General features: G+C 48.1%; 1 protein-coding gene across 1 annotated transcript in view; it reads right to left on the bottom strand.

The window, feature by feature from the left end:
• LOC149363271 (calpain-A-like) overlaps nt 1-26,715 on the bottom strand; it is a 71,475-nt gene extending 44,760 nt beyond the window's left edge. Inside the window, exons 1-4 of the mRNA XM_089568447.1 lie at nt 26,683-26,715; nt 23,687-23,869; nt 19,859-19,928; nt 19,463-19,724 (exon numbers count right to left, since the gene is read on the bottom strand). Of these exons, the coding sequence (XP_089424573.1) occupies nt 19,463-19,724; nt 19,859-19,928; nt 23,687-23,869; nt 26,683-26,715 (548 nt within the window). The remainder of the gene's footprint in view (nt 1-19,462; nt 19,725-19,858; nt 19,929-23,686; nt 23,870-26,682) is intronic.
• Nucleotides 26,716-27,149: the final 434 nt, after the last annotated feature.

Genomic DNA, 27,149 nt, shown 5'->3' with positions numbered 1-27,149 from the left:
TGGACCTTTTCTCTCCGTCTCTCTGACTTCACTCCAATTTATCTGGCCGAATTATTAGCTTTAATTCTAGCCTTACGTGAATTAGATCCTGCCGTTTCCCAAGTCATGATTATGACGGACTCTCTATCTATTTTCTCTTCATTATCATCACCCACTGAGTCTCGGGTATTATTACGCCTCTTTAAGCAGCTGATCCCGCTCCATCTAAATTCGGTGCGGTTGCTTTGGGTACTGGGTCACGTGGGCATTCAGTTAAATGAGGTTGCTGATTCATTAGCAAGGGCCTCTCTCTGTGGGCCAATAATTTCTGTCCTGCCAACCTGCGCGTATACAGCTGTGGTGAGGTTTCGCAGTTACACAATATTTCAGGAATTTTCAGCCTCGGCGCTTACTTCATGTACCGAATATCAGCACCTTCTGCACCCTTGGAGTAGCAAAGACTGGCGCTCGCGCAGGCTGGAGGTCTCTTTCACGCGTTTGCGATGCCGAGTTCCTCTACTGAGTTTTTACCTTCACAAATCTGGTCTGGCGGTTTCTCCACTGTGCCCATTTTGTGCCGAGCCTGGAACGGTGGATCACTACCTGCTGTTCTGCCGCCGATTCTCTTCTTTGAGGAGGCGCCTATTAGAAATTCTGTTTCACCAGCTGGGTCTGCCTGTGTCCACTGCGGTTGTTCTTTCGTTTGGCGCTACTTCGCTTGGACGAAGCAACAGGAGTGCGCGCTGTGCTGTTCAAAAGTTTCTTCTAGAAACACAGCGACTCCCATGCTAATATTATTTAATTTATTCATTTCTCTATTTGTTTTCATTTTTCTGATTATCAAACAGTTCATTTATAATTTATTTTAATTTTTTCTCTCTCTTTCAGTCAATACAAAATTGAAACATTAGATGTGTTGCATTCGAATTTGCACATAAAGCCGTCGTCCCATCTTCGCTCTGCCAGCTAACAGGACCCCTGTCGTTGCGTCGTCCAATCTGTCAGCCTATATAGCCTATTACTACTCCTTTTCCTCTAAAACTGCTAATCTTTTCAACAGTTCACCGCCTGTGTCTTGGCCACTCCCCCGAAGTCGGTATGTGCCATTTTACTTGAGGCCAACCAACCAACCAACTCAAGCATTCCTCACTAACCGGACGGCTGAGATACACTTCGGCCCTTTCTGTTCCCCCTCCTACACGCTTCAGAGTATCGGCACCCCTCAAGGGTCCGTCCTTTCCCCCTTTCTCTTTAACATTACCCTCATCCCCCTCGCCTGAAAATTGGCAACTATTCCCCACCCGAAGCACACTCTTTATGCTGACGATATCACCCTGTGGACCATCCACGGCAGTGACGGTGGCATAGAGAACACCTTACAGAAAGCAGCCACACTCATCCAAAATTACGCACGGGCCATCGGACTGTCTTGCTCCCCAGAGAAGTCCGAACTGCTCCTCATCCGTCCTAAGAACCACCGCTTCCCCCGCTCCCCCATTGCCATTGAACTGAACGATGATCCGGTACCTGAGGTTGGCACCCTCCGTGTATTGGGCCTGCACATCCAGAACGATGGCAAAAACACCACCACCCTTAAGAAACTCAAGCAGGTTGTAGGCGCGATATCACACCTCATCCGCAGGGTTTTGGGACATCATAGAGGCATGACGGAGCGCGACCTATGTTGCCTCATTCATGCCTTTGTCCTCAGCCATGTGCTGTACACTACCCCATACTTACAACTATCCAAACATGACATAAACGCTTTGCATGCTTTGATTCGCAAGGCATTCAAAGTAGCACTTCATCTTCCCCTCAACACACCCACAGACAGATTGCTAGGCCTGGGCCTCCACAACACGATCGGGGAACTGGTGGAGGCCCACCGACAGGCCCAATACATCAGGCTCACACAAACCTCCACAGGTCGGTATATCCTGGACTCCCTTGGAATCAGAATACCGGCCAACGACCAAACTCTCCTCGCAATTCCACGACCCCTTCACCGGGAGCTCCTCATCAGGCCGCTCCCGAGGAACATGCACCCGTCCCACCATGAACCACGCCGCAGAGCCCGTGCGAAGGCACTCCATCGAGCGTATGGCTCTGAGCCGGACGCCGTATGGGTGGACGCTGCCTGCACGGGTGATGAAGCGACAGCAGCTGTGGTGGACTCCTCTTTATCCACCCTCCTTACACTACCTCTCCCTCCAGACACCTCCCCAGAGGCTGCAGAGGAAGCCGCCATTGCACTTGCTATCACCCGCACGGAAGCCCGGTACATTTTAAGTGACTCTAAAACTGCGATTCTAAATTTTGCTCGAGGCCGAGTCCATGTCCCTGCTTTTGGCATACTGGACTCGCCCGATGCACCCCCACCCCGCCAAGTGGAGCTGATATGGGTGCCTGCGCACTCCGGGAATTCCGGAAACGAGGCCGCCAACGTTTTAGCGCGAGGTTCTTTCAGCCGGGCTTAGGTGGCCTCGGATCGGGGATTCACGAAGGAACGCATGCACTCATTCAGCGAGCTGACGCAGGCCTACAGAGCCTCACACCAGCTCTACCCCCCGCCGCACCCCTCCCTTGATAACAAACAAGCAACACTCTGGCGCAGACTACAGACACACTCTCTCCCCTCACCCCTTACCCTAGTCCACTATCATCCCTCCTTCCCCAATCCGGCATGCGCCTTATGCCCAGAACCCTTCGCCTATTCCCTCCACATCCTTTCACTCTGGCCGGCGGACCCTCTCCCACAAGACCTAGAGAACCTCACGACCTGGGAGGACTGGGAGACCCTGCTGCGCTCGGAGGACCCGGCCGTGCAGACCATCGCCACCGGTCGGGCTGCCAGTGTTATGGACCTTAGGAACATAAACACTTGAGTGCAGTGGGGTCGTGCGGGGACCCTATGGCGTGCCCCGAATTCCTTCTACAATAAAGTTTTTTCTCTCTTCTCTTTCTCTGTCGACGACCTCCTGTCGACAACGACGAGGCATTAAAGGATTTCGCCTTAAAAGGGAACGTCGCAAACACAGGACAAAGAGGAGAGGACAACACAGCGCCTGTGTTCTACGTTCCTGTCTTTGTCCTCTGTTCGCGCTGTTTTCTATTAGGCTAAGCCCTGCAAAAGAACAGCAGGTGATCAATTATCCGGAGCCCTCCACTACGGTGTCCCTCATAGCCTGAGTCTCCTTGGAACGTTGAGTTCCATAAAGCAACCAAACAACATTTCTCAAGTTACTTCTTGTCTTCTGTCTATAATTGACCCATATTATACGCGTAGAGTCTGATACAATTAATCCTTCTAATGTAAAAACTGGAGTTTACGCCGACGAATTAGCCAAGATGCAGATCTCAAACACGTTATGCAAGTTAATTTTGTGTGCAACATCGGCCACAAATTTACCAAAAACCACTTGCAAGTCGGCGTACAGAGGTGTGGCCGCAGCTTGCATTCTATCATCACAGGAAAGACAACAAGGCTGCTCTCGCTGACGGGCTTAGCTGTGTACTCGACAGTTTCCGACAGTGCTTTGTGCTGTGGCGGTGTGTAGTGTGGTGCATTTAGTATGCAGGGGTTATAGTGAAGACAATGGAGTCGCATATATGTGTCAAGCTTAGTGTACGACGTGAAGGGGCCAGAATTGGTCGGTATCCATAGCAACCACTTGAAGCCTGTTGCTTGTCAGGCTGGTGGGAACGTCGTTGCTCGAAATACAACAACAGCGCGATTTGTTTAAATCGTATGAAAGCCCGTGTGTGACTCTATGGAAGTTGAGCGCCGTTCGGAGGTCTGTTTGCAAGAGTGGTGCCGCAAGCTCGAACCGTCATGGGGTGCGCACCACGGCGGCCTGCGTTTCTGCGTTTCTGCCGGCGTCCTGCCGCCGGCGGGCGTACGGCGAGACTGCGCGGCCTGTCATCACGGCCTCTCTCCCTGAGAGCGCTAACTACGAATAATTCACAATAAATACAAGCACACAGATTCCCCAACATTGCTTGCAGCTTCATCCGGTCTCCAAACATTATCCGCAAGAGCAAAACAAGCGCGCTTAAAATTTTTGTTTCAATTATTACACGAGCAGTACAGGATAGATGTGAAAAAATACGTGACGTACTCACAATCGCCACCTTCACGGCACAAACATAAGAACACACTAACCGAGTATGTGTGCCATAATGACACGTTTAAGCATTCCTTTTTCCCTCTCTCCATTAGTGAATGGAATCGCTTGGATCGTAACATCACCTGCACTCAATCCTTATCATCATTCGTGTCACAGATAGAGCATTTGTCGTAATGCACAGTGGCGATGCAGCAACCGTGACTGCAAATCTAGGCAAGAAGACAACTCCTTCTAACTTGTCATGTATGCGATTTTGAGTGCATTTTGAAATTGTGCCTACCATTGTCGAAGATCTGTTCTGTATATCCTTTTGCTATGGCCAATTCACTTTTCCCTACCTTTGCTTTTATGCCATGTTTGCTGCCTTTGAATAATATATTTATATTTGTTTTTTGCACTGTACTAATTGCCCCTGCTATGGTCTTGCAATAAGACCAGCAGTATTGTAAATAAATAAATAAATAAATAAAATAATACGCCCACCCTTGTTGGGCCCAACCATCGTCCCTCGCGCAGTTTCAGCGGCTTCTTGAGAAGCCCATCAACCTGTCCCCGCGCTGCTAGTAATCTCGGCGGAGGCCACGACCAGCGCTTCGAAAGGAGCTCGGATTTCGTCCCGCGCTTTTCGGTGTTCGCGCTCCGCTGTGTGCCCGCCACTCTACAACCATCATCACTCATCGTGGGAGCAAGTTGGACCTGGGAATGACCGTGGTGAGTTTGCGCCCGCCTCCGTTTAACATGTATATCGGGGTGCCCTTTTTCTCGATTAAAAGATCTCCTCAGGCATCTCCTCGTATCAATCAGAGGATGGCTCCTAGAGGTGCAGCATTGTGGCGCACCGGCTGCGGCGGCCATGTCTTGGTATGGTTGTTGCGCTCAGGCATAGCCACAGCGGTGGTTTTAGCTCTGGAGTTGGAAATGAGTGCTCTGCGTGCTGGGGACGGCAGTATGCGAAGACGTGACCGCCGGTCTGGCACCTCGGATGGCACAAGCTCCTGTCTCTACTTGCTAAGGATAATCCTTCTGTCGCTTGTGCCGCGGCTCGTAATCGCAGGGTCGCCCTGACCGTGGCGTGGCGTACAGTACTCCCGTCCTGTGCGGACACACCTCTCTGCATTGCACCGCTAGACACTTTAGGTGACATCTCTATCCTTTTTTGTTGATTCTTTTGCATTCAGCACCCCCCGTCACCGGCTTCGGCGTGCGCGATATCTTCTTTCCTTGCATAACCACTTACCTATACCGCATCTACCATTTCTCCCTTATGCTTTGACTCCCATCCCACTGCACAGTGCCGTTGCGGTGGATCGTGTAGCGACGTCACGCAGCTCGTAGTTCTTCCTCAGACCCCATCTCCCTGAGCATCGGAAAAAAGTTAGTGTACTGTGTTAGTCTAATGTGGACTGTAGTTACTGTATACAATTCCCCATGTTCGCTGGAATAAAATTATTTGCATAGTATCCCTTCAGCTCTTTCCCAAATGATCCCAGTCTGTAACAGGTTCAAGAAAAGCTCCGACGAGAACAGAGGAGCCGAAAACATACATTGTTGAGTAAGCAAAATAATCTCCCGTAGTTTTCTGATTCTGCCATTAATGGTTGTGAAATTAGCACTCGGGGGCTACCTTTAAAGCATCCCTTTCGGCATGAAAAACATTCCCTTATCAACCCATACCAGTTCATAGAAAGAAGTGTTAAACATTCTCATCGCGGCCGGAAAATAAACCTCTGCAGGCGGAGATAAATTTTTAAATTCCCCTCTGACGAAATAACGCCAGTTACTATAAGGGTGTGCGCAAGTGAACAAGTGATTTTACGCCGATCTGGACATCTTTTTGGCTTGTAGAATTGGGGCACGATAGCAGACTAAAACCAGCTGTTTATGGCTTTACCGAAGTAATACGGTCTGTGCCTTACTGAAAATGAACATAAGGACAAGGCTTTTCCTAGAGTTTCATTAGTATTATGAGGCAGTATTGACGCTGTTCAACACAACAGGTGACACAAGGAGCGCACCTCACTTCGTGCCTGCCATTTACTCGCGTAAAAGGTATTTCGGAACGTGGATCAGGACAAAAGATATAAAGCAATGAGGTGCTTTTGTGCTTCACTGCTAGAACTTGCATTCCTTTGAAGGTACACACATAACGCAAGACGATTATTTATTCGTGATTTTTTATTGTCTTAGCAATACTACTGTAGGTTTCGCCTCATCGCGTAGCCCCGGTCGGTAGGGACGGATAACCTTGAATAGCATTGCTTCAGCCGCGCTCCGCCAGATGGCAGCGCCGTCGGCGCGCCGCCCGTGTTCCGCCGCCCGTGTGCACGTGTTTTCAAGTGTGTTTGTCTTGAGCCTCTAGTTACCTTAGCAATCGAGTGTTGCTAAGATGGTTAAGCTACTGAAAGTTAGTTGTACGGAGTGTGAGGCGTCGGTGAATTTAAAAGAAACGCGGTTCGATTCGGCGGAGGAGGCCGAAGGCGCAGATTTTATGTGCAAATTCTGCGTATTAGGTGCACGCCTGAATAGGGCTGAACAGGCGAACTAGCTCTAAGGATGGATGCTCTAGAAACAGAGTTACAGATAGAGAGGGCAGAGAAGCGTAAGCTTCAAGAACAGCTTTGTCAGTTGGAGTTAAAAACGGCTGACACCGCCATTGGAAGCCACAATGGCGGGCATTCCAGCGCCAGCCACGTGGATGGGGCTTGCACTGGCATGGACAGCGAGAAGCCAGTAGGTCAGACATGTTCAGGCAGGAACAGCTACGCACAGGTGACAGCTGGGAAGTCGGGAGGCAATACTGAGAAGGGGACCGAGCTAATTACAGGAAATGAGGTCACAGTCGCTGGTAAGAGGCAGCAAGATCCGGAAGTTAGGAGGGAGGGGCAGAGTACCCTAGTGCTTATCGCTGGTGACTTAAACATGGGGCGCTGCAAAATAGCTATTCTGGACCGAGTGAAGGGTGATAGGCGGGTAGCAGTCGGGGTGTTTCCAGGAAGGACAATGGACGATGTTCTGAGAGCGACTAAAAGTGAACTTTCCGAGAAGGCTGCAAGGCGTAACTTGGTAGCGGTAGCGGCGGGGCTAAATGATGTTCTGAATGGTAACGCCGCACAAGTAGGAAAAAGATTAGCTGACGGAGTTGACGGTATAAGGGCGATAGCACAGCAAGCGCAGATCGTGGTGTGTACAGTGCCGGAGGTACAAGGAAGGAATGTAGAGGTTGCTAAAGACGTTGTGAATCTTAATCGAGAGATAAGGAAGTCAGGCCTCAAAAAGGGCTTTGAGGTGGTAGACATAAACACGGAAGTGCACAGAGCAGGTTTGGGCAGAGACTTTGGACGAGATGGCATCCATTTCAGTGGAAGGGTAGGAGAAGAGATAGGCGGGCGCCTGGGAGGCCGAGCGGTAGCTTTTTTAGGGGGTCCACGGTGGCTCAGGGCGTAGGGGTAGGTAGAAGCGATGTAGTAAATGTAACAATGGCGGCTGAGCCCAACAAAATGGCCACTAGAAGGCCCAGAAAGAAAACTGCGAAAAATAAATTTAACGCCAGGATCAGTTACATAAACATGCAAGGGGGTAGAAAGAGAGTGAAATGGCTAGAAGTAGAACAGCAGTTAAAGGACGAAGCAGTAGGTGTGTACGCTCTATGCGAGACACATCTGAGGGATCTAGAAGATCCACCTTTAATCGATGGCTATATCTGGGAAGGGTGCAACAACGGAGAAGAAGGGAGGAGGAGTAGGTATGCTGATACATCAAGGAACAAATTGGCAAAGGATAAAATCAACTTGCAAAGAACATGTCTGGGTATCAGGTACAATTGCTGGCAAAAGGACATGGCTAGGGGTAGTTTATTTAGGGACCGGGGACAAATGCAGGCAAGAAAACAAGGGTATATGCTTGGGCTTGTTGGTTCATAACTGCAAGGTGAAAAACGTAGCGCAAAGAGACGAGGACACAGAAAGACGGACAACACACGGCGCTATTACATAAACATGCGCCGTGTGTTGTCCGTCTTTCTGTGTCCTCGTCTCTTTGCGCTACGTTTTTCACCTTGAAGAAAACAAGGATCTAGTAAAGTGCATCAATGACGATATAAAGCATATTGGAGACGGTGTCGATATTATTTTGCTTGGAGACATGAACGGCCACATCGAGGATCTGGATGGATACACAGTTTGTAACGGGAAGTTAATGCTAGACTTGTGTGAGCGGCACAACCTAGTTATTGTCAACAGAGAAACTAAATGTGAGGGACAAATCACGTGGGAATCCCGTAACAGGCAAACAACCATTGACTACTGTCTAATGTCGCAGGGCATCTATAGCAAGCTCGCAATAATGGAAATAGACGAAGAGGGGAAGTACAGCCTAGGAAGTGATCATAAACGTATTAGTCTACAGTTGGGAGCCCTAGTCAAAAGAGAAATGCAGCGAAGTCAAAAAGACAACGCAAAATTAAACGATGAACAAATAGCGCTAATATCAGCCGAAATAGAAGAAGTAATCGAGAAACGCCCCATGGCAAAGTGGGATTATAATCAGTTAGAACTGCTCATCGCTACAAAAATGAAACAAGTGAAAGGAGTAAACCACTGGAGAGGAAAGAGGAAGCCACGAAGCTGGTGGAATATGGAAATTAAGGAAACCATCGAACAACGACGGGTGGCTTCAAGGGAGCACAGAGAAGCAAAGAAGGCGCAGTTATCTGAAGAGGAAATAGGCGAAAAATGGGAATCTTATCGACAAAAGAAACAGCAAGTTCAGGCCCTAGTCCAGGCTAAAATGAAGCAGTCCTCTGATAAATGGCTGGCTGAAGTTCGCGAGGCAAATAAAGGGGGGCCAAGAAAATTCTGGAACCATATAAGCCGGTTGGGAAACAAAAATAAAAGAACGCAGGAACAGATTATAGATGCTGAGGGAAAATGTTTAGAGGGAGACGATGCTGTGAACTACATTACATCATTTATAGCTGCGTCTTTGAGCAACGACAATGGGGTAATCTTCCCAAGTGAGGCGGCAACACAGGACAGCACAATAGAGAACAGCTTAGAACTGACTAGTCTTAACTGGGAAAAGGCGGAAGATTATATTCCTAAAACCACATCCGCAGGGATAGACGAAATTCCAATTAAGCTGATTAATGAACTTGGCCCAAAAAGCAAGGAAGCGCTGATAAAAGCATTGGAGACGGTCATAACAAATCAGCAAATTCCGCACAGCTGGAGACAGAGTAAAATGAATCTGATTTATAAAGGGAAAGGAGATAAGATGAACATCAAATCCTACCGTCCGATTACGATAACGTCTGTTATGTACAGGCTGGCCATGCAGGCGGTGAAATTAAAAATGCAGGCATGGGTAGAAGGTAATCGGATACTCGGAGAACTTCAGAATGGGTTCAGAAGGGGTAGGCGTTTAGATGATAGCCTGTTCGTGCTTACCCAATGCATAGAAATAGCTAAGGCGGAAAACAGACCTTTGTTTTTAGCCTTTCTGGACATAAGCGGTGCATACGATAACGTGAACAGGGAACTCCTGTGGAGCATACTGAAAGATTTAGGTATCGGTCATGACGTAATTGATTTTCTACAGGAAATCTACCGAGATAATGAAGTTGAAATTACATGGGAAGGGAAAAAAGTACCACAACTGTGGGGGTGCACAAAGGATTAAGGCAAGGTTGTCCTCTATCACCGCTGCTGTTCATGCTTTACGTGATAAATATGGAAAGAAGGCTAGAAGAAAGTAATCTAGGTTATAATCTGTCATACAGATTAGGCGGAAATGTAGTTGAGCAGCGACTCCCGGGTTTAATGTATGCGGACGATATTGTACTGTTAGCAGATAGCCAGGAAGATTTACAAACTTTAGTTAATTGCTGTGGAGACGAAGGAGACGCTCTAGGATTCAGTTTTAGCGCAACTAAATCAGGTGTGATGGTTTTTAACGATACAAATGACCAGGTGCTTACAATGCAAGGCCACGAAATACCCAAAGTGGCCGCATACAAGTACCTCGGGATATGGCTAAACGAAGGGCAGATATACATGGAAAAGCACGAACAGGCTCTTAGGGCAAAAAGACGAAGAGACGCCGGGATAATGAAACATAGGGCATTATGGGGGTACAACAAATATGAAGTACTAAGAGGTATTTGGAAAGGAATAATGGTGCCGGGACTTACTTTCGGCAATGCGGTTCTGTGCTTAAGGGCAGAAGTTCAGTCGAGATTAGACGTAAATCAGAGAGCGGTTGGAAGATTAGCCCTAGGTGCCCACGGCAAAACCACAAACGAGGCAGTACAAGGGGATATGGGCTGGGCATCGTTCGAAGCACGGGAAGCTAAGAGTAAAATACTATATGAAGAACGCCTGAGGAAATTGGACGATAACAGGTGGGCAGCTAAGGTATTTAAATATTTATACAGAAAGAGCGTTGACTCACAGTGGCGGAAAAGAACTAGAAAACTAACCAGTAAGTATGCCGGTCATGAGGACGGAGAAAGAAAGAGCATTAAACGACAGGTTAAAAACGCGGAAGTTAAAAATTGGATGAATTCATTGGAAAAGAAACATAGTGTAGAACTATATCGATGCTGGAAAAGGCAGATCAGGAAAGAATTTTTCTATGATAACTCAAGAGGCAGTGCCCTACTTTTTGAAGCTAGGTCAGGGTGTCTTAGAACGCGCAGCTACAAAAAGAAATTTAACGAAGTCAAGATGACACATGTGCAGTGTGTGGTAGATCTGTGGAAACAATTTAACACCTCATAATCAAATGTGGCGGTATCCATCCGGATGTCAATGCAGGCGCAGTCACTCTTCCTGAGGCCCTAGGGTTTAAAGATAACAATGGTCATGTAAATAAATCTGCAGTGGAAGTCAGCAAAAAGCGATTGGAGGATTGGTGGCTGAAAAGCAGAGATTTGGCATAAGGTTATAATTGTAGGAAACCGTAGGTAAAGATGGTGGCGATTCTTAATGAGAGTTGCCAACACAGTAAACAAAAAAAAATAAAGAAGAAAAGCTGAGCATGGTGGCAATTGCCACCACCCCGTTTCAAAGGGGGCGCTCCTATGCATCCATCCATCCATCCGCGCGGCAGCGGCGCCGAACAGTTTGCTCTGTCTACGACAGATGGCACCACTAGGTGGTCCGCCACTTCTGGCCTTCGAAGCCGGCGTTAGCAGCATTGGCGCGCAGTGCATCGACTTCACATGGCGGACAAAGACCTTTACCCACACAGCATGGTGGGCTTCCGCCCCCATCTCTCCGCTCAGGACGCCATGCTGCAGCTCAGTCACGACATCTTCGATCCGGATATTCCGGCCCACACAAAGGCAGTCCTGGCTTTGGATCTCACCAAAGCCTTTGATCGCGTCAAGCATCAGGTGATTATGACTGCCCCCTCCCCCCTGAATATAGGTGCACAGATTTACACCTACATTCAGGCTTTTCTCACGGACCGCATGGCTGAGGTTCATTTTGGCCCCCTTGCATCCCCACCCTACACCCTTAGGACTGTCGGCACGCACCCCACAGGAGTCCTTCCTCTCTCTTTTCCTATTCAACGCTACCCTCCCCCCCCCTTGCCCGGAAACTGCCTACCATACCTAATCTCAAACACACCCTCTATGCGGACATTACGCTCTGGACCACCTACGGTAGTGATGGCGACATAGAGGGCACCTTACAAAACGCCACAACTCTCACACAAGACCACGCCCAGAGCATCGTACTTTCGTGCTCCCGAGAGAAGTCTAAGCTCCTTATTCTCCGCCCAACCACCCGCGGATACCCCACCGCACCCATTGTCATTGAACTGAATGGCTCTCCAATCCTGGAGGTGGATACTCTCAGGGTTCTAGGACTGCACATCCAGAACAATGGCAAAAACACCGTAACCCTCAAGAAGCTCAAGCAGCTGACAGGCGCGATATCGCACCTCATCCGCAGAGTTTCGGACCAGCACAGAGGCATGAAGGAGCACGACCTATGTCGTCTCATGCATGCATTCGTCCTCAGCCGTTCCTTATACACAATTCTCTATCTCCGACTCACCAGACAGGAAACGACCGCCTTGGATGTCATATTAAGCACTGCGTTCAAGACTGCCCTACACCTCCCAGTTAGCACTTCCACAGAACGCCTTCTACACCTGGGCCTCAACAACACCGTTGGGGAGCTTGTGGAAGCCCATCGCCAAGCGCAATACTTGCGACTCACCCAAACATCCAGTGGTCGCCATATCCTGGAGTCTCTAGACATTCGTATCCCAGCGAATGACCCTACCCTCTCCTCCCCATCCCTCGGCCCCTCCACCGAGAACCTCTCATCAAACCTCTTCCACGCAACATGCACCCCCAGCATCATCAGTCGCGCCGCCGAGCCTGAGCAAAGGCGCTGCACTACGGCTCCGAATCGGAGGCCGCATGGGTGGACGCCGCATGCACGAGTGAGGAGGTGGCGGCGGCCGTCGCCAACTCCTCCCTACAGCCTCTTGCTACTGTCCCCCTCCCCTTGATCACCTTCTCGGAGGCAGCCAAAGAAGCAGCCATCGCCTACGCGCTTGAACACACGGAAGCACGCTACATAACATCGGACTTCAAAACCGCGATACTAAATTTCGCCCACGGGCGAGCTCATGTCCCTGCTTTTAGCATACTGAGCTCGGCTGCTGCTGACCAGCCCTGCCATGTCGAGCTCATATGGGTCCCTGCGCACTCCGGGAATCCCGGTAACGAGGCCGCCAATCCGTTAGCCCGAGGTTCTTTAAACCGGGTGCCGTTAGCTTCCGAACTGGGATTCACGCGGGATCGCATGCTCTCCTTCAGCGATCTGACGCAGGCCTTTTGGGCCGCTCGCCTGCTCTGCCCCCCACCCCACCCCACCCCTCCCTAGACAACTACCACCAGACGCTCTGGCGACGCCTCCAGACGCGCACCCTCCCGTCCCCCTATCTGCAATCCCGATATCACTCCACCAACCCTTCCTGTACCCTCTGCCAGCATCCCTCCGCTACCCTTTCCCACATCCTCTTCCTCTCCCCGGCGGACCCTCCTCCGCGGGGCCTGGATCACCTCACCACTTGGGAGGCACGGGAGACCCTGCTGCGCTCCGCAGACCCAGCCAAACAGGCCACCGCAACCAGCCGGGCTGCCGACGTCATGGTCCGCAGGAACATGAACGTTTGAATGCAGTGGGGCCGTGCGGGGGCACAGTGGTCTGTCAGCCCCAAATTCCTCTGCATAAAATAAAGTTTCTATGGTGATGATGATCGATGGCATTCAAATGATACTCCTTGGTATCGGTGCTACTTTGATGGTGTTTCTGTATTCGTCTGGTATCGTCTTTGTGCTTTGTATCTCCTTTATTGTAGCTTCTTACACATGGTGTGAAGAGAAGCAAGAGCAGTATTATTAGTTTTTATCTTATGTTAGTTACATTATCTTAGAGTTATATTAATATTAGTTTTTTTAGGTTAGTTGCATTATCTTACAGTTACAGTATGTTTTTTTATCTATATATTAGGTTAGTTGCATTATCTTACAGTTACAGTATGTTTTTATCACTATTATTTTACATTTTTGTTATTAAATGTTCTATTTCCGCAGTGGAGTCGTATGGAAGCCTTCCTTTTCTACCTGTACCCGTATAGTACACGGGCGTTTTCGCACCGGGTGTTTTCGCAGCAGAGTATGTACAATGATCCCTGGCAACTAGACACGACACAGTGTACGTAGACGCCGCTACATACACTGAGCACAGAAACCACAAAGAAAGCAAAGTGGCAACTGTTATCAACTCGGACCTAAAAGAAATCACCAGCTTATCAATCCGGAACTGTATGGTAGTCGAGACCAAAGAGGCAGCCGTGGCCCTAGCGGCAGCGCAGGGCTACCGATCCAACAGGTCCTTAACCATACTCACCGACTCACAAGCTGCATGCCGCAACTACATATAAACGGCAGAATCAGCCACAACGCACTCCGCATTCTCCGCTCAAGTGGCAAAACCGAAAACAACCAGGCCAAACACACGATAGTTTGGGTGCCGGGACATACCGACATTACGGGAAATCAGGAGGCGGATAGGATAGCTCGAGGGTACGCAACAAACCGAGCATCCAACAATCCCGACCTCGCTGAGTAACCCAAGCCGGTAGCCCAAAGATATATCCAGAGATTCTAAACTACTACAAAGGGATCAGACGGAAATACCTGCCCCCACACAAACAACTAAATAGGGAAGACGCCGTAGTATGGCGACAGTTACAAACGGGAACATTCCCGTGCCTAAACATGTTAAGGGAAATCTACCCCACGCAGTACAAGAGCGATTGCCCGTGGTGTGGAGAAAAACAAACCCTATACCATACGACATGGGCTTGCCAGGAAATAGACGAGCTAGCCATAATAGAAAACCCGAGTGCGGAACAGTGCGAGAGGATGCGATCCAGCGACATCTTGAAAGTCTAACAAGGACTTGTAAGGCGTGCAAGCAGGGCCGCTACCCTCAGCGGTGCTCTGGACAAGGGGAACCGACCCTGAAGAAAAGACGGAAGACTCCATATAAATCTGCAAAAAAAAATACTGTAAAATAGAGCAAATAAACGTTTTACACTACCACCATTCGAATGATATCTGTTAAGCAATATCATAATTTCTAGTCAGACCACATAAATAAATAACACCGAGTGGGAAATTGGTCGATTTGGAGAATCGAACCAGGATATCCGGAGTGCGAGACGAGCACGCTAACCACTCCGCCGTACTAGCTTCTTTTCTTTATTGCATTTTCACAACGGGTACAAAGAAGTAAAACATGTCAGCAACACTTGCACTGACACGGCAGGTTAAAATTTTTTCAGTTCAACCAAGTCATCCAAAACTCCGCCATACTAGCTCGATGGTTTGGAATGAACAAAGGCGCGTCTAGTGAATACAGTGTCTCCGTTCACTCCCATCTTCCTCCCTTCCCGTTACGACGAGGTTCAGGTGTCCACATATACTTCGTCTCACAAGATGTTTGCAGCACTACGGAAGGTAGAGCTCTCTCGTCCAATCAGGGCTGCAGAAACGCAGAAAATAGTCCCTCGAATATTTGAGGAGTGTATGACTATTAATCAAAACAATAAGCATTGCAACTAAAAACATGATTTGGACAGGTGTATTTAAATGGTAGGGAGTGTTTCAATCACTGGTAAAATTACAAGACAAAGCCCGTACGGACACAGCTCTGCGGAGGCCTGCTGCGAGGTAGTGATGCGTCGCCACTTTCCAACATGGCGTCGGTCGAGTCTGTTGTGTCTCCTGTGTGCTCTACACCGACAGCGCGCTGTTTCCCCAAGCAGGCGAAGCAGGTGGCTTTAAATGTTCTTGAAGCGCTTCGCGTCGAGTGCGGGGGCAGTTGGAGTACAAATGCGCTCATCAAGAGGACGGCAAAACTCACGCAGGTGAGCGAGCGAACGCTTTACAAGTGGACAACGGAGACGTTGAACGCGGGCCGAATGTTGTTGAACGCGGGGCGTTTAACGTGCGTTGCCTCTCGCGCAGCACATGGGCTTGTTTTGCATTTCGCCACCATCGACACTCGGCTGCCTCGGCACGCTGGAGTAAATAAATTTATATGCACATGACACGATTACTGAAATTTACTGCGACGCGACAACAGAGGAACTGATGAGAACAGGTTGCTACAAAAAAAAAAGTGGGGCTAGTCCCTTTGGAACGGGCGTCCGCCTGTCCAAAAACAAACCAAAAAAATTGCCGACGATTACGTTACTTCCTAATGCGAAATTTGAGCGCAGCAAAAAGCTGTTTCACCTTTTCGATAGATTGAGGCAAAGAAATCGAGCAACACATGTATGCGCTATCACAGAGTTTTTTTTTATTTTTCACACGTATTCCTTTAACAAAGATTCCACTAACAGTTCTTGACAGTCATGAATGAAGCTTTGTGGTCGGAGAAATAGACTGATATATGTTCGACTTGGTACACCAATGCTTGATTCTCAAAGACGAGATCTATACAAGTGCCTCGCGAGGTTGTCACAGCCGTGGGACGCGTTACGAGCGAGAGGAACGGGATGTTCTCCCGCATAAGTGTTAGGAAATTGCTGTTTGTCTTTATGTCAACATTAAAGTCCCCCACTACTAACATCGGTGTGGATCGATGGACGGTTAATGCGAGTTGCAGGAAGTGCACGACGTCTTTCGTGAGTGCGGTAGGGGCGAAGTAGGCAGCTACTACCAGCAAGCCGTTGGGCAACTTTGCGGCGCACAGTTCGCCAAGTTCATGTGACGTGCCAAACATTTCGACTGGTATTGCAGAGAGACCTGTGCGCAAGTAGATAGCGACTCCCGCCGCTCTGTTGTGGTCTCTGCGAGCACCACAGCAGTATAGGAAATCTATGATTTCGAGAGGCTCTTCGGGATCCATCCAGGTTTCAGCAAAGCAAAGTACAGAGGAATGGCGCAGAATGTGATCGTGGTGTACGTCCTTGGCATGTGCGGCAAGGGAGCGTACGTTAAGAATGTGGTTGTGAATGATGAATCAAGTGCTGCCAGCGAATGACGCGTCCATTGGCTGTCTGCGTGTGTTACTGATGTGTGGTTAACATGTTAAGCTTCGCCTGTAAGAGTGGAACGCGACATCGTCTTGCAACGCTGCCAGGGAGTCCACAGAACGCCATCGCCAATTCGGCTGTACGCCTTGCTGGACGGTAAATTTATTTTTTGAGGAAAGGAAATGTATCTCTCTCTCGCATATCTGGGTGGACACCTGCACCTCGCCGTAAGGGGAAGGGGGAAGATGGGAGTGAACGAAGACGCCGTATTAGCTAGACGCGCCTTTGTTCATTCCAAACCATTCAGCTGGCATTACGGAGTGGCTAGCGTGCTCGTATCGCACTCCGGAGACCCTGGTTCGATTCCCCAACTCGACCAATTTCGTTCTCGGTTTTATAGATTTATGCGGTCTAACTAGAAAGGTTAATTAGGCTATTTCATATTTACATTATTGCATTTCTATCCATCGTGTTCTGTCATTAACCTGTCAATTGTTGGAACTGTCTAGGATGTTCGACACAACGTATATGAAACGAGCAACGTCTTACTGAGTGGGGAAGTGCGTGGTGGTGGTGGGAACGCGGCTTCGTACTTATCTGTTTTTTTTTTAGCAGCGTCTCCTTCCGCGGACGCTGTTGTCGCTGCGGCGCGCGTCTTTCTTTTCTTGTGACCTCTTCATTCACCTCTATATTAATTAGGCTAATTGATTAATTAAGCAATTAACTAAACTCAGTCCAACTTAGTTGCAGCATCACTATACGATCCCTTTGATTGGTTGCATGGTTACTAGCCAAAGTACAATTGGCCCCATTTGAAATTCGCGCACTGTGACGTCACGAGCATTTCGACCAATTGAAAAGCATGACATTGGGGGCGGAGCTGGTTACGACGCCGACGCCGACGCCGACGCCGACGCCGACGCCGACGCGAAACCCAGGAACGGACGCCAAAGAGCTGCGCTCTAAAAAAGAATAAAAAGACATCACGCGCCACCTGCTATAGGTAGAAAGAAGCCACCTGGACATCAGGTGGATCGAGCCACAGGCGCGTAGGAACACACTAATGTAGTGCGCGCCATCCTGATTGGACGAGAGAGCTGTACCTTTCGCAGTGCTGCAAACAGCTTGTGAGACGGAGTATAGATATGCCAGACAGGTACATTTCCTTTCGTCGAAAACCAATTTACTGACGAGCAAAGCCTACAGTCGAACGGGCGACGGCGTGCTGTGGACACTGGCAGCGTCAACGTTGCGGAATGGTCACGTGACCAAATATGGCGGCACCCATGCTCCCGCACTGCAAAGCGTCTATAAATGCGCGCTTGCCTTGGCGTGAATGCTATGCAGCTCTCTAAAGAGAAGTGGCAGCGACAGGCAGAAGTCATAAAGCGACAACGTGCACAAGAGACGACACAACAGCGTGAAGAACGTCTTGCAAAGCGTCGTGCTAAGGATACAGCTCGGAGACAACGTTCTACCTCGCAGAGTGGTTCCACGTCATCGGTCACCGATGAATCTCGAACACCTGACTGTTCAGGAACGCCGCAATGCTGCAAGGCGAAGGCAACGCGCCGAAGAATCGACACAAGAACGCGCACCATTGCTAACGCAATTTACCCGGTTTGACCAGAGCTAAACCACTGCGAATTTTTTTTACTTCCACCGGTCAAGAGCAGGGTTATTTTTAGTAAAATCTGTTTACCCATACTCCACGCATGGTACGCGAGAACTCATCCGCATAGCTTGTGCGAAAAATAGGAAAGCTACAGCGTAGACCCTACTGCGCTCGGAGGACCCGGCCGTGCAGACCATCGCCGCCGGCCGTGCTGCCAGTGTTATGGACCTCAGGAACATAAACACTTGAGTGCAGTGGGGTCGTGCGGGGACCCTGGGGCCTGCCCCGAATTCCTGTGTAAATAAAGTTTTTTTTTTCTCTCTCTCTCGGGAGAGCATGCGACGTTTCAGCACCACGGTAAAATTACCGAAGACACTTTGGAAATTCTAAAGTCTGCTTGGCGAAAGCTTTGTGGTCAACCCACCGCCGCTTCCCCGAACCTCTTGGCGCGTGGCGGGCGTCCCACATATGTGGTTTTTATTGTCTTTGGTGACTGCGGTCTATATTTTGATTGTAGTGCTTTCGAGTGCAGCTCTTTGGCGCCAGTTTCGCGGCGTCGCCGTCGCCGTTGTCCGTTCGGCGTTCATTGTGTTCATTGGCGTTGGCATTGACGTTTTTCACTCGGATCATTTTAAGGAAAGGAAACGCTCATAACTGGCTCTCTGGGTCAGTGGACGCCTGAATCGCGCTTTTGTGTTGTTGTTGCGGCTGCAAGATCCATTGCCTAGCAACCGCCGCAGTGGACACCCGAACCACACCGTACATGAAGGGAGGCAGTGGGAGTGAAAGAAGAAAGACAAAGAGGGGCCGTAGTGAAGAAAATGAAAATTCTATTTGAAGAAAGGAATTTACGCAGTAACTGTCTCGCATCTCTCGGTGGACACCCGTCATCCGTTTGCAGAGGAAGGGAGGAAGTGGGAGTGAAAGAAGGAACAGAAAGAGGGCCCGTAGTGAAGAAAATGAATTTGAGGAAAGGAAATTACGCAGGAGGTTGGGCCGCTGCGCGGAGAAGAGGCCACAGTTGGCACGATTCCAGCGTAAGGACGGACACCGCGATCATGGACGGACACCGCGAGCATGAGCCATTAAAGGCTTTCGCATTTATATATCATTTGAAGTCAGAGTAAATGCTCAGCTCCGAAATATTCGGTCTCTAGCGGTATCTGCTCACTTGGCGTAGGCCTTCTCGAGTAGGGCGCTCCAGAACTCTCCGTCGGCGCTGGAGGTCATGAAGACCAGTCTGCCGGTCGTCTCCTTCACCGGAAGCCGGTCATCGACGGGCACGTCGATCCACCTGTTGAACCTCCAGAGGCGGAAGTGGAAGATACCTGCGTACTCTCCTTCCGCGAAGCTCTGTCTCGCAGGCACAACATTCTCCAGCAGCTTCGGGTGCATCGTTAGGGTGGCGGTGGAAGCGGCCATCCAGCAGTTTCCTGAAATTCAAGTGATAATGGTTGAGCGTATCGCTGATAACTTTGGCTTCTCATATTCCAAAGTTTATTTACTTCTAGTGGTTAGGTTAAAGGGAAATGATGATAGGATGAAAGACAGTTTGTGATATACTCACCCAGCCATCCTTGCTCGATGTCAAAGCGACTGAAGCCTTCCGTCATGAATTCCGGGTTGTCGATGATTTCCTGCCAGCACGATGACACAATTCGTGAGCGTTACGAAGCTTATGCAGAGCAACGACTAAAGCATTTCCACTCGATAAGTAACGCACTCTTCGAAAGTTCTCTTATTTCTTTTGTTTATTAATGACATTGTGGCAGATCTTTCAGTTCGCGTGAGGCTGTACGCGGATGACTGTATCCTTTATCAAGTGGTGTCTTCAGTTGACGACCAGGTGCGTCTAAATAATGACCTAGCGAAAGTGGTTGCGTGGTGCAACAAATGGCAGATGTGCATTAATTTTGAAAAAACCGTGTTCATGAAAATTACAAACAAGAAAATGCCTCTTCATTATGTGTACGGTACTAACAGCATATCATTATTAGAAGTGACAGAGTATAAATATTTGGGCCTATGGATTACTAACAACCTTTCGTGGTCAAAACACATAGACGCTGTAGTAGCAAACTCAATGCGGAAGCTATTTTTCTTGAGGCGCTCCCTAAAGTCATCCCCATCTAGTGTTCGTCTATTGGCCTACAATTCTCTCATCCGTCCATTACTAGAATATGCCGTAATCATTTGGGACCCTTTCACGTTAACAAACATTCAGAAATTAGAGCGAATACAGCATAAAGTGGTTAGATTTGTTTTTAACTCATATGGCCGTGCATCTGTAAGTGAGCTCGTGAGGCGAAGTGGGTTTCCCCCCGTCACTGAGCGCAATCGTGTTTGTCGACTAAAGTTTTTTTTCCAGCTTATAAAAGGACATTATAAAGTTGATATCTCTAATTATTTTTCTTACTCCTCAGGTTATAACACGAGACAAAGGCATGCACTAACAATCACCCCTTTGAACGCGCGAAATAACTGCTTTAAATATTCTTTTTTTCCGAGGACAATTACTGATTGGAATAAACTTAATAGCGAGACTGTTAATCAAAATTCTTTACTTCTGTTTGAAAAGTGCCTGTAAATGTTGTGAATTTGTGTGTGTTTATATGCTTGTATTTTGTTTTGTCCCACCCTGCTATGATCTGTACAAGATCGCAGTATCTATAAATAAAAAAAAAAAGTTCCCAGGAAACTGGAAGTGAGTTTGCTCCTGCGCCTGTACCGGAGCTTCAGTGGCACTCGTGAGACTTTCCAGCCGGGAAAGGTTGACGGGCAGGTTGTTTTCACCCTCCACATATTTCTTTTAGATCGGTTAGTTATTCAGAATGCTAATCAGTTAATTAAATACATTTAATGCAGCGTGGTTCTCATTTGTGAGCCGCACAGAACGAGCCACGGCAAGGTTTGGTGGCGAGGGAATTTTCGAACCGGATGGTGTACAGGGGGTAGTGCATCATACTCCATGAAGCATAAGAAGACCCGCATGGACGAGCGGTTATTTAGCGTCATTTTGAAGAAACAAAGGGGGCAAAATACGGGGACATTAAACACTGAATAGTGCATGTCTTATCTTCCTGTGCCATGTGCTTTGCGCTATTTAATTAATTCTTCAGTCATGAAGCACACAGAGTGACCTGAGACACGCAGTGAAGAACAAAGCAGCTAGCCCGCCAAAAGGACATAACGTCACAAAGCACTTCTTTATCGTCGTGACTTCGAAATATTGCTGAGCGAATAATTTATCTGTAAAATATTCCCTCTAATATTATCCGATTGATGAACACCACAAATTAGTTTTTAAAAAATCCCCTACACTCCTATAAGGTTTCGGTGGCTGTTGGCTTCCGCGTCATGTTTGTCATAACGAACCCCTCTTTTTCTTGAATTGTCTGCTCAGTAGCTAACGATGGCCTCGATTCTTGGAGTCTTCATGCCAAAGGTTCTGGCACAGCTTCCGTCCTCACCTTTCGGTCACGTTCCTACATGGCAGTCGCGATAATACAGGACGTAATACTTCCGCCGCTATGGACGAGAGTGGCGTTGGTGAACACTCTCAATGTTCGGTTACACTAAACACAAATACCCCCAAAAGCAGAAGACTGGACAGCCATCACCGTAGCTCATTTGGTAGAGCACCGAACACGAAATTCGGAGGTCATAGATTGGGAGCCCATTACGGTCATGTGGTCGTATTTTTCTTCTCCTTTGTGATCTGCTATCATTAAAATAATTGCCCTATTAAACTCCCAATGATAAAATCACAATTTATAAAAAAAGCATCACCTACGTTCTTTGTTTTCGGTGGCTGTTTGCTTCAGTTATGGAAATCCTCAAATAATTGTTTCAGCCAATAATGAAAAACAGAGCTTCCCACACAAGCACACGCATACGCACACGCGCACGCATGCACGCACGCACACGCTTAAGCACACACCCGTCAGCACACACGCGTCAGAACACACGCGTCAGCACACGCTTCAGCACACACACGTCAGCACACACACGTCAGCACACACGCATAAGCACTCACGCGTCAGAACAAACGCGTCAACACACGCGTAAGCAGACACGCGTAAGCACACACGCGTAAGCAGACACGCGTAAGCACACACGCGTAAGCAGACACGCGTAAGCACACACGCGTAAGCACACACGCCTAAGCACACACGCCTAAGCACTCACGCCTAAGCACTCACGCGTAAGCACACAAAATACTTCATCGCCACGGACAACAGAGTGATGCTTTAGAATTCACAGCTGTTTACCTGATAATGGTGCATACTTGACATTAAACACTTAAAAACTGCTGTGAGTTTAACCGAATGATTGCCATTAGGATAAACCAACGCGTGGGAAAAATGAATACACCTGACGCTCAGAAACCAATAGACATGTCAACCTCAGCACGATATCGCAGTAAAAGCATTCAGTGTTCAGTTTCATCTGTAAAGCCTTCTTCATTGAGACTGAGCAGATGCACAGGCTTCACATGCCAAGGACCACACTATCGCCGGGTATTTTTGGCGATAATGGGTGTTCCAATACTAACGCTTTAAAATAAGCACATTTTTGCTCACACAGGTCAGAAACTTTTACTTGGTGCAATCAGATGGCGCCACAGTGTGTTGCGCTTCACGACCGCTACGCCTGTCCCGCTCAACTAAAACTGCCGTAGAGAAAGCAGGAGTCAATGCGCCGTGATGTGCGCCCGTTGCGTGCGCGGTGCGTGCGCAAATCTTTCGCAGACGAACAACTAAAACTGTCTGATAGCTAGGACCATCGCTACTGGAACCTTAAAACATGGAGGAGAAAACAAAATGAAAAAAGAGCAAAACGCTGAGGCAGAGTATGAGTATCGAGCGTTAGCAATAGCGAACGAATATTGAGTATTTAGACATCCTCGCTATATCCGGTGCAAATGTTTCGTTATATCCGGATACCTACTTCTTTGACGCCAACGTATACAGCACCAGAAGACAAATGATTTTACACCACTTCGAAAGTCCTACGTCAATTAGTTTGGCCGTAATGGACGTTTGAAGTTTCAAAAAAGTCACGCTTTGAGAGAACCAATGGTCGTCGGTGCGAATCCCTGTGGTAGGCCATGTTTTGATTCAACTTTTGTTCTTATGCTCCGTAACGCGCTGAACGGTTTTATACCACTTCAAACCATCTACACCAAATACGTGGTCCACAATCTGTCTACCAATGGTACCACCCACTGGTCCCACTTGTGTTTCATACTAACGCGATCTTGATTAATGCGAGTATTAATTAGAGCTCACGCTCTTAAAAGGAGGCGGTTGAGCAAGCACGCAGTAATCTAGATGGCTTGCATGTTCGTAGTTTTTCTCATAAAATCAAGAAAGTCACGGCAATGGGTTCTTACCCAAGGTCTCCTCCATAAGATATTGGTCTTGGGATCCGCGGTGCCCCAGGCCGTGGCTTCAGTGCACGGAAACTCCGGATCCTCGAAAAGGTTTCCACTTTCCAAACACTGCTCCAGCAATGCGTCGTAGTCTTGAGGCTCGCCGCTTATCATAGCCTCGGTGCCTGAGAAGCGTTCACCGAACTACGCACCAGGACACATATGTTAATAACGAAACCAGAACACAAGATTTTAGCGTCAGACACACATTTAGAGTTTTATCGTGAACATGGCAATATAATGAACTATCCCCTATATAGAAAATTTCATTTAGCAGTGACTGCAGATTTATTCCAAGAGGATGAAAAAACTTATGAGTGCTTAGCTGTATTAAGCAGATTTGATAGCTAGGCCATTGAAAGCAGCTGACGTATCAGACTTACCTTTATAATGCAGACGTAATAGTACCAGAGTATACCGTACGAGAATACCGTTTACTTTCATTGTGGTGTTGCAGGTATTACAGCACACCTTAATCGCACTCCGTTTTCCGCACAAATGAACTCCGCTTTCCATGACAGTTAATGAATGCGCATGTAAGAGTTAGAGATAAAGTATTTGTTATCTGGAAATAATTCATAAGGCTCGGTGTTATTTTCTTTCTTGATGGCCGCCGTCAAGCCCATTTACATGTACTTTTTAGTTGCCATATATAAGCTTTAAACATCCCAAATTTGTTCTGTTATGGAGTCTGACTCACCGGCATATAACCGTAAATTTACAACTGAGCAGCAGTTAGGTGTTTCGAATGCGCAAGGTTTTGCTCGTAAGCATGCTTACTTTGGAGACTCATGCATTGCACATGAACCTTAGCAAAATAAGTAAACGTATTATTCTTGACACGTACTAGACTGATGTCTGTATTGAATGAAATATTAGTATCCTGAGGAGAGTTGTATTTAACTAGTTATGTTTGAATTCTCGAGCTAGAACAGATAGCAATTCAAGTTTTCAGCGCAGTGTTATTGTGCAGTCTTAATTTTCTGTGTGATTTTTTTATTTTCCTTTTTTTGTTTGAAAACAGATCATATACAAGACTACAGACCACGCTGACTATACGGGCCACTCTTCTGGGATGGGGGACACGGTATGTCCTTACTATAGTATTCGCACTGCTATTCCTGAAGCGTGGGAAGAGAGCACGTTGCTGATGGAAGCGGAAGGAAGCAGTGCACGGGGCCGGTGTCACGAACAGGGTGCGGTGATGAGAACAGCATGAAAGGCGCATACTCGAGAGTATTCTGGGACACTGTCCCTAGCAAATAAAAATATTTTGAGCTTATACACTTTGTGTGACTCCACCGGTCTTACAAACGATAAGCACGACTTCGCATCCCATAGCACAGATGTTTTTGTAACATTTATCAGACACTCTGCATGGTTTTCACCACTGAAGGCTAGACGTAGAGTTTTCAACATTTTAACGCGAATGGTTAAGCGAATGAGGCTATAAAAAAGGAGAAATAAAAAAATGTAACAAGAATTCAGTGACAGGCCTCCGTAAGGGAGGACTGTGGCTCTAGCGGCAGCGGAGGGCTACCGATCCAACAGGCCCTTAACCATACTCACCGACTCACAACCTGCATGCCGCAACTACCTAAACGGCAGAATCAGCCACAGCGCGCTCTGTATTCTCCGCTCAAGTGGCAAAACCGAAAACAACCAGGCCAAACACACGATAGTTTGGGTGCCGGGACATACCGACATTACGGGAAATCAGGAGGCGGATACGATAGCTCGAGGGTACGCAACAAACCGAGCCTCCAACAATCCCGACCCCGCTGAGGAACCCGAGCCGGTAGCCCAAAGCTATACAGAGATTCCAGACTACTACAGAGGGATCAGATGAAAATACCTGCACCCACACAAATAACTAAATAGAGAAGACGCCGTAGCATGGCGACAGTTACAAACGGGAACATTCCTGTGCCTAAACATGTTAAGTGAAATCTACCCCACGCAGTACAAGAGCGATTGCCCGTGGTGTGGAGACAAACAAACCCTACACCATAACACATGGGCTTGCCAGGAAATAGACGAGCTGGCCATAATGGAAAACCCGAGTGCGGAACACTGCGAGAGGATGCTATTCAGCGACATCTTGAAAGTCCAACAAGGTCTTGTAAGGCGTGCAGGCAGGGCCGCTACCCTCAGCGTTGCTCTGGACTAGGGGAACCGACCCTGAAGGAAAGATGGAAGACTCCATGTGAAGCCGCAAAAAAAATACTGTAAAATAGAGCAAATAAACGAATTCCACCACCACCATTCCAAAGATATCGGTTAAGCAATTATCCTAATTTCTAGTCAGATCACATAACCAAATAACACCGAGTGCGAAATTGGCCGATTTGGAGAATCGAACCAGGATATCCGGAGTGCGAGACAAGCACGCTAACCACTCTTCCATGCTAGCTCGAATGCTTGGAATGAACAAAGGCGCGTCCAGTGAATACAGTCTCTTCGTTCACTCCCATCTTCCTCCCTTCCCGTTACGGCGAGGTTCAGGTGTCCACCGAGATATGAGAGACACATACCTTTCCTTTCCTCGAAAACCAATTTACTGACGAGCAAGGCGCACAGCCGAACGGGCGACGGCGTGCTGTGGACTCACTGGCAGCTTGGCGGAATGGTCACGTGACCAAATATGGCGGCGCCCATGCTCCCGCACTGTAAAGCGTCTATAAATGCGCGCTTGCCTTGGCGTGAATGCTATGCAGCTCTCTAAAGAGAAGTGGCAGCGACAGGAAGAAGCGAGAAAGCGACAACGTGCACAAGAGACGCCAAAACAGCGTGAAGAACGTCTTGCAAAGCGTCCTGCTAAGACTCTAGTAACCTAGAGCCAACAATATGCCTTAAAGTCCTGTCGAAACCGAAATATTAGTGGCGAGTAAATTAGAGGAAACATGGGACGTAGTGAAAAGGAAAAAAAAAACAGAAGCCGTGGGCATATATCTTACGTTGTAGATTTTCTCCCTTTTGGAATGTTCCATGATTCCTCCTTGGCGTTTACTTGCCTTAGACCGTAAGACGGAGAACTTCTCACACTTCGGAAGTCTTGACGAAAGAGGTATGTAGCACAGCGCTCCTGGCAAGCACCTTCTCACTGCGGTACTGCCGCTGACAGATGCCCAATATATAACCCTTATCTCCCCCTTGCCCAGCCACAGGCTCACAAGTGCTTGAAACACCTCTGCGTCCTCAAACCTTTTTTTTCTTTCTCTCTCCCTCTCTTACGACTCGCCCTGTTTGTCTGGTTGGAAGCACGTGTGTGTGGGCTTAAGTTATTGGTGACGTGGGAAGCTGGCGGCGATTTCACGGTAAATTTCTTTACGCGCAGAACAAAAAGCTGAAGTGGTTTGAAGCTGTCAGGAGATGCACAAATGTTTATCGTTAAGAGACATTTTACTTTCCAAAGCAACATCGT

This window comes from Amblyomma mixtum, chromosome 2, assembly GCF_055824585.1.
Source record: "Amblyomma mixtum isolate Tamu chromosome 2, ASM5582458v1, whole genome shotgun sequence".
Taxonomy (NCBI): domain Eukaryota; kingdom Metazoa; phylum Arthropoda; class Arachnida; order Ixodida; family Ixodidae; genus Amblyomma; species Amblyomma mixtum.
The sequence above is the reverse complement of the archived record's forward strand: the minus strand, read 5'-3'. Positions and strand labels throughout refer to the sequence as shown.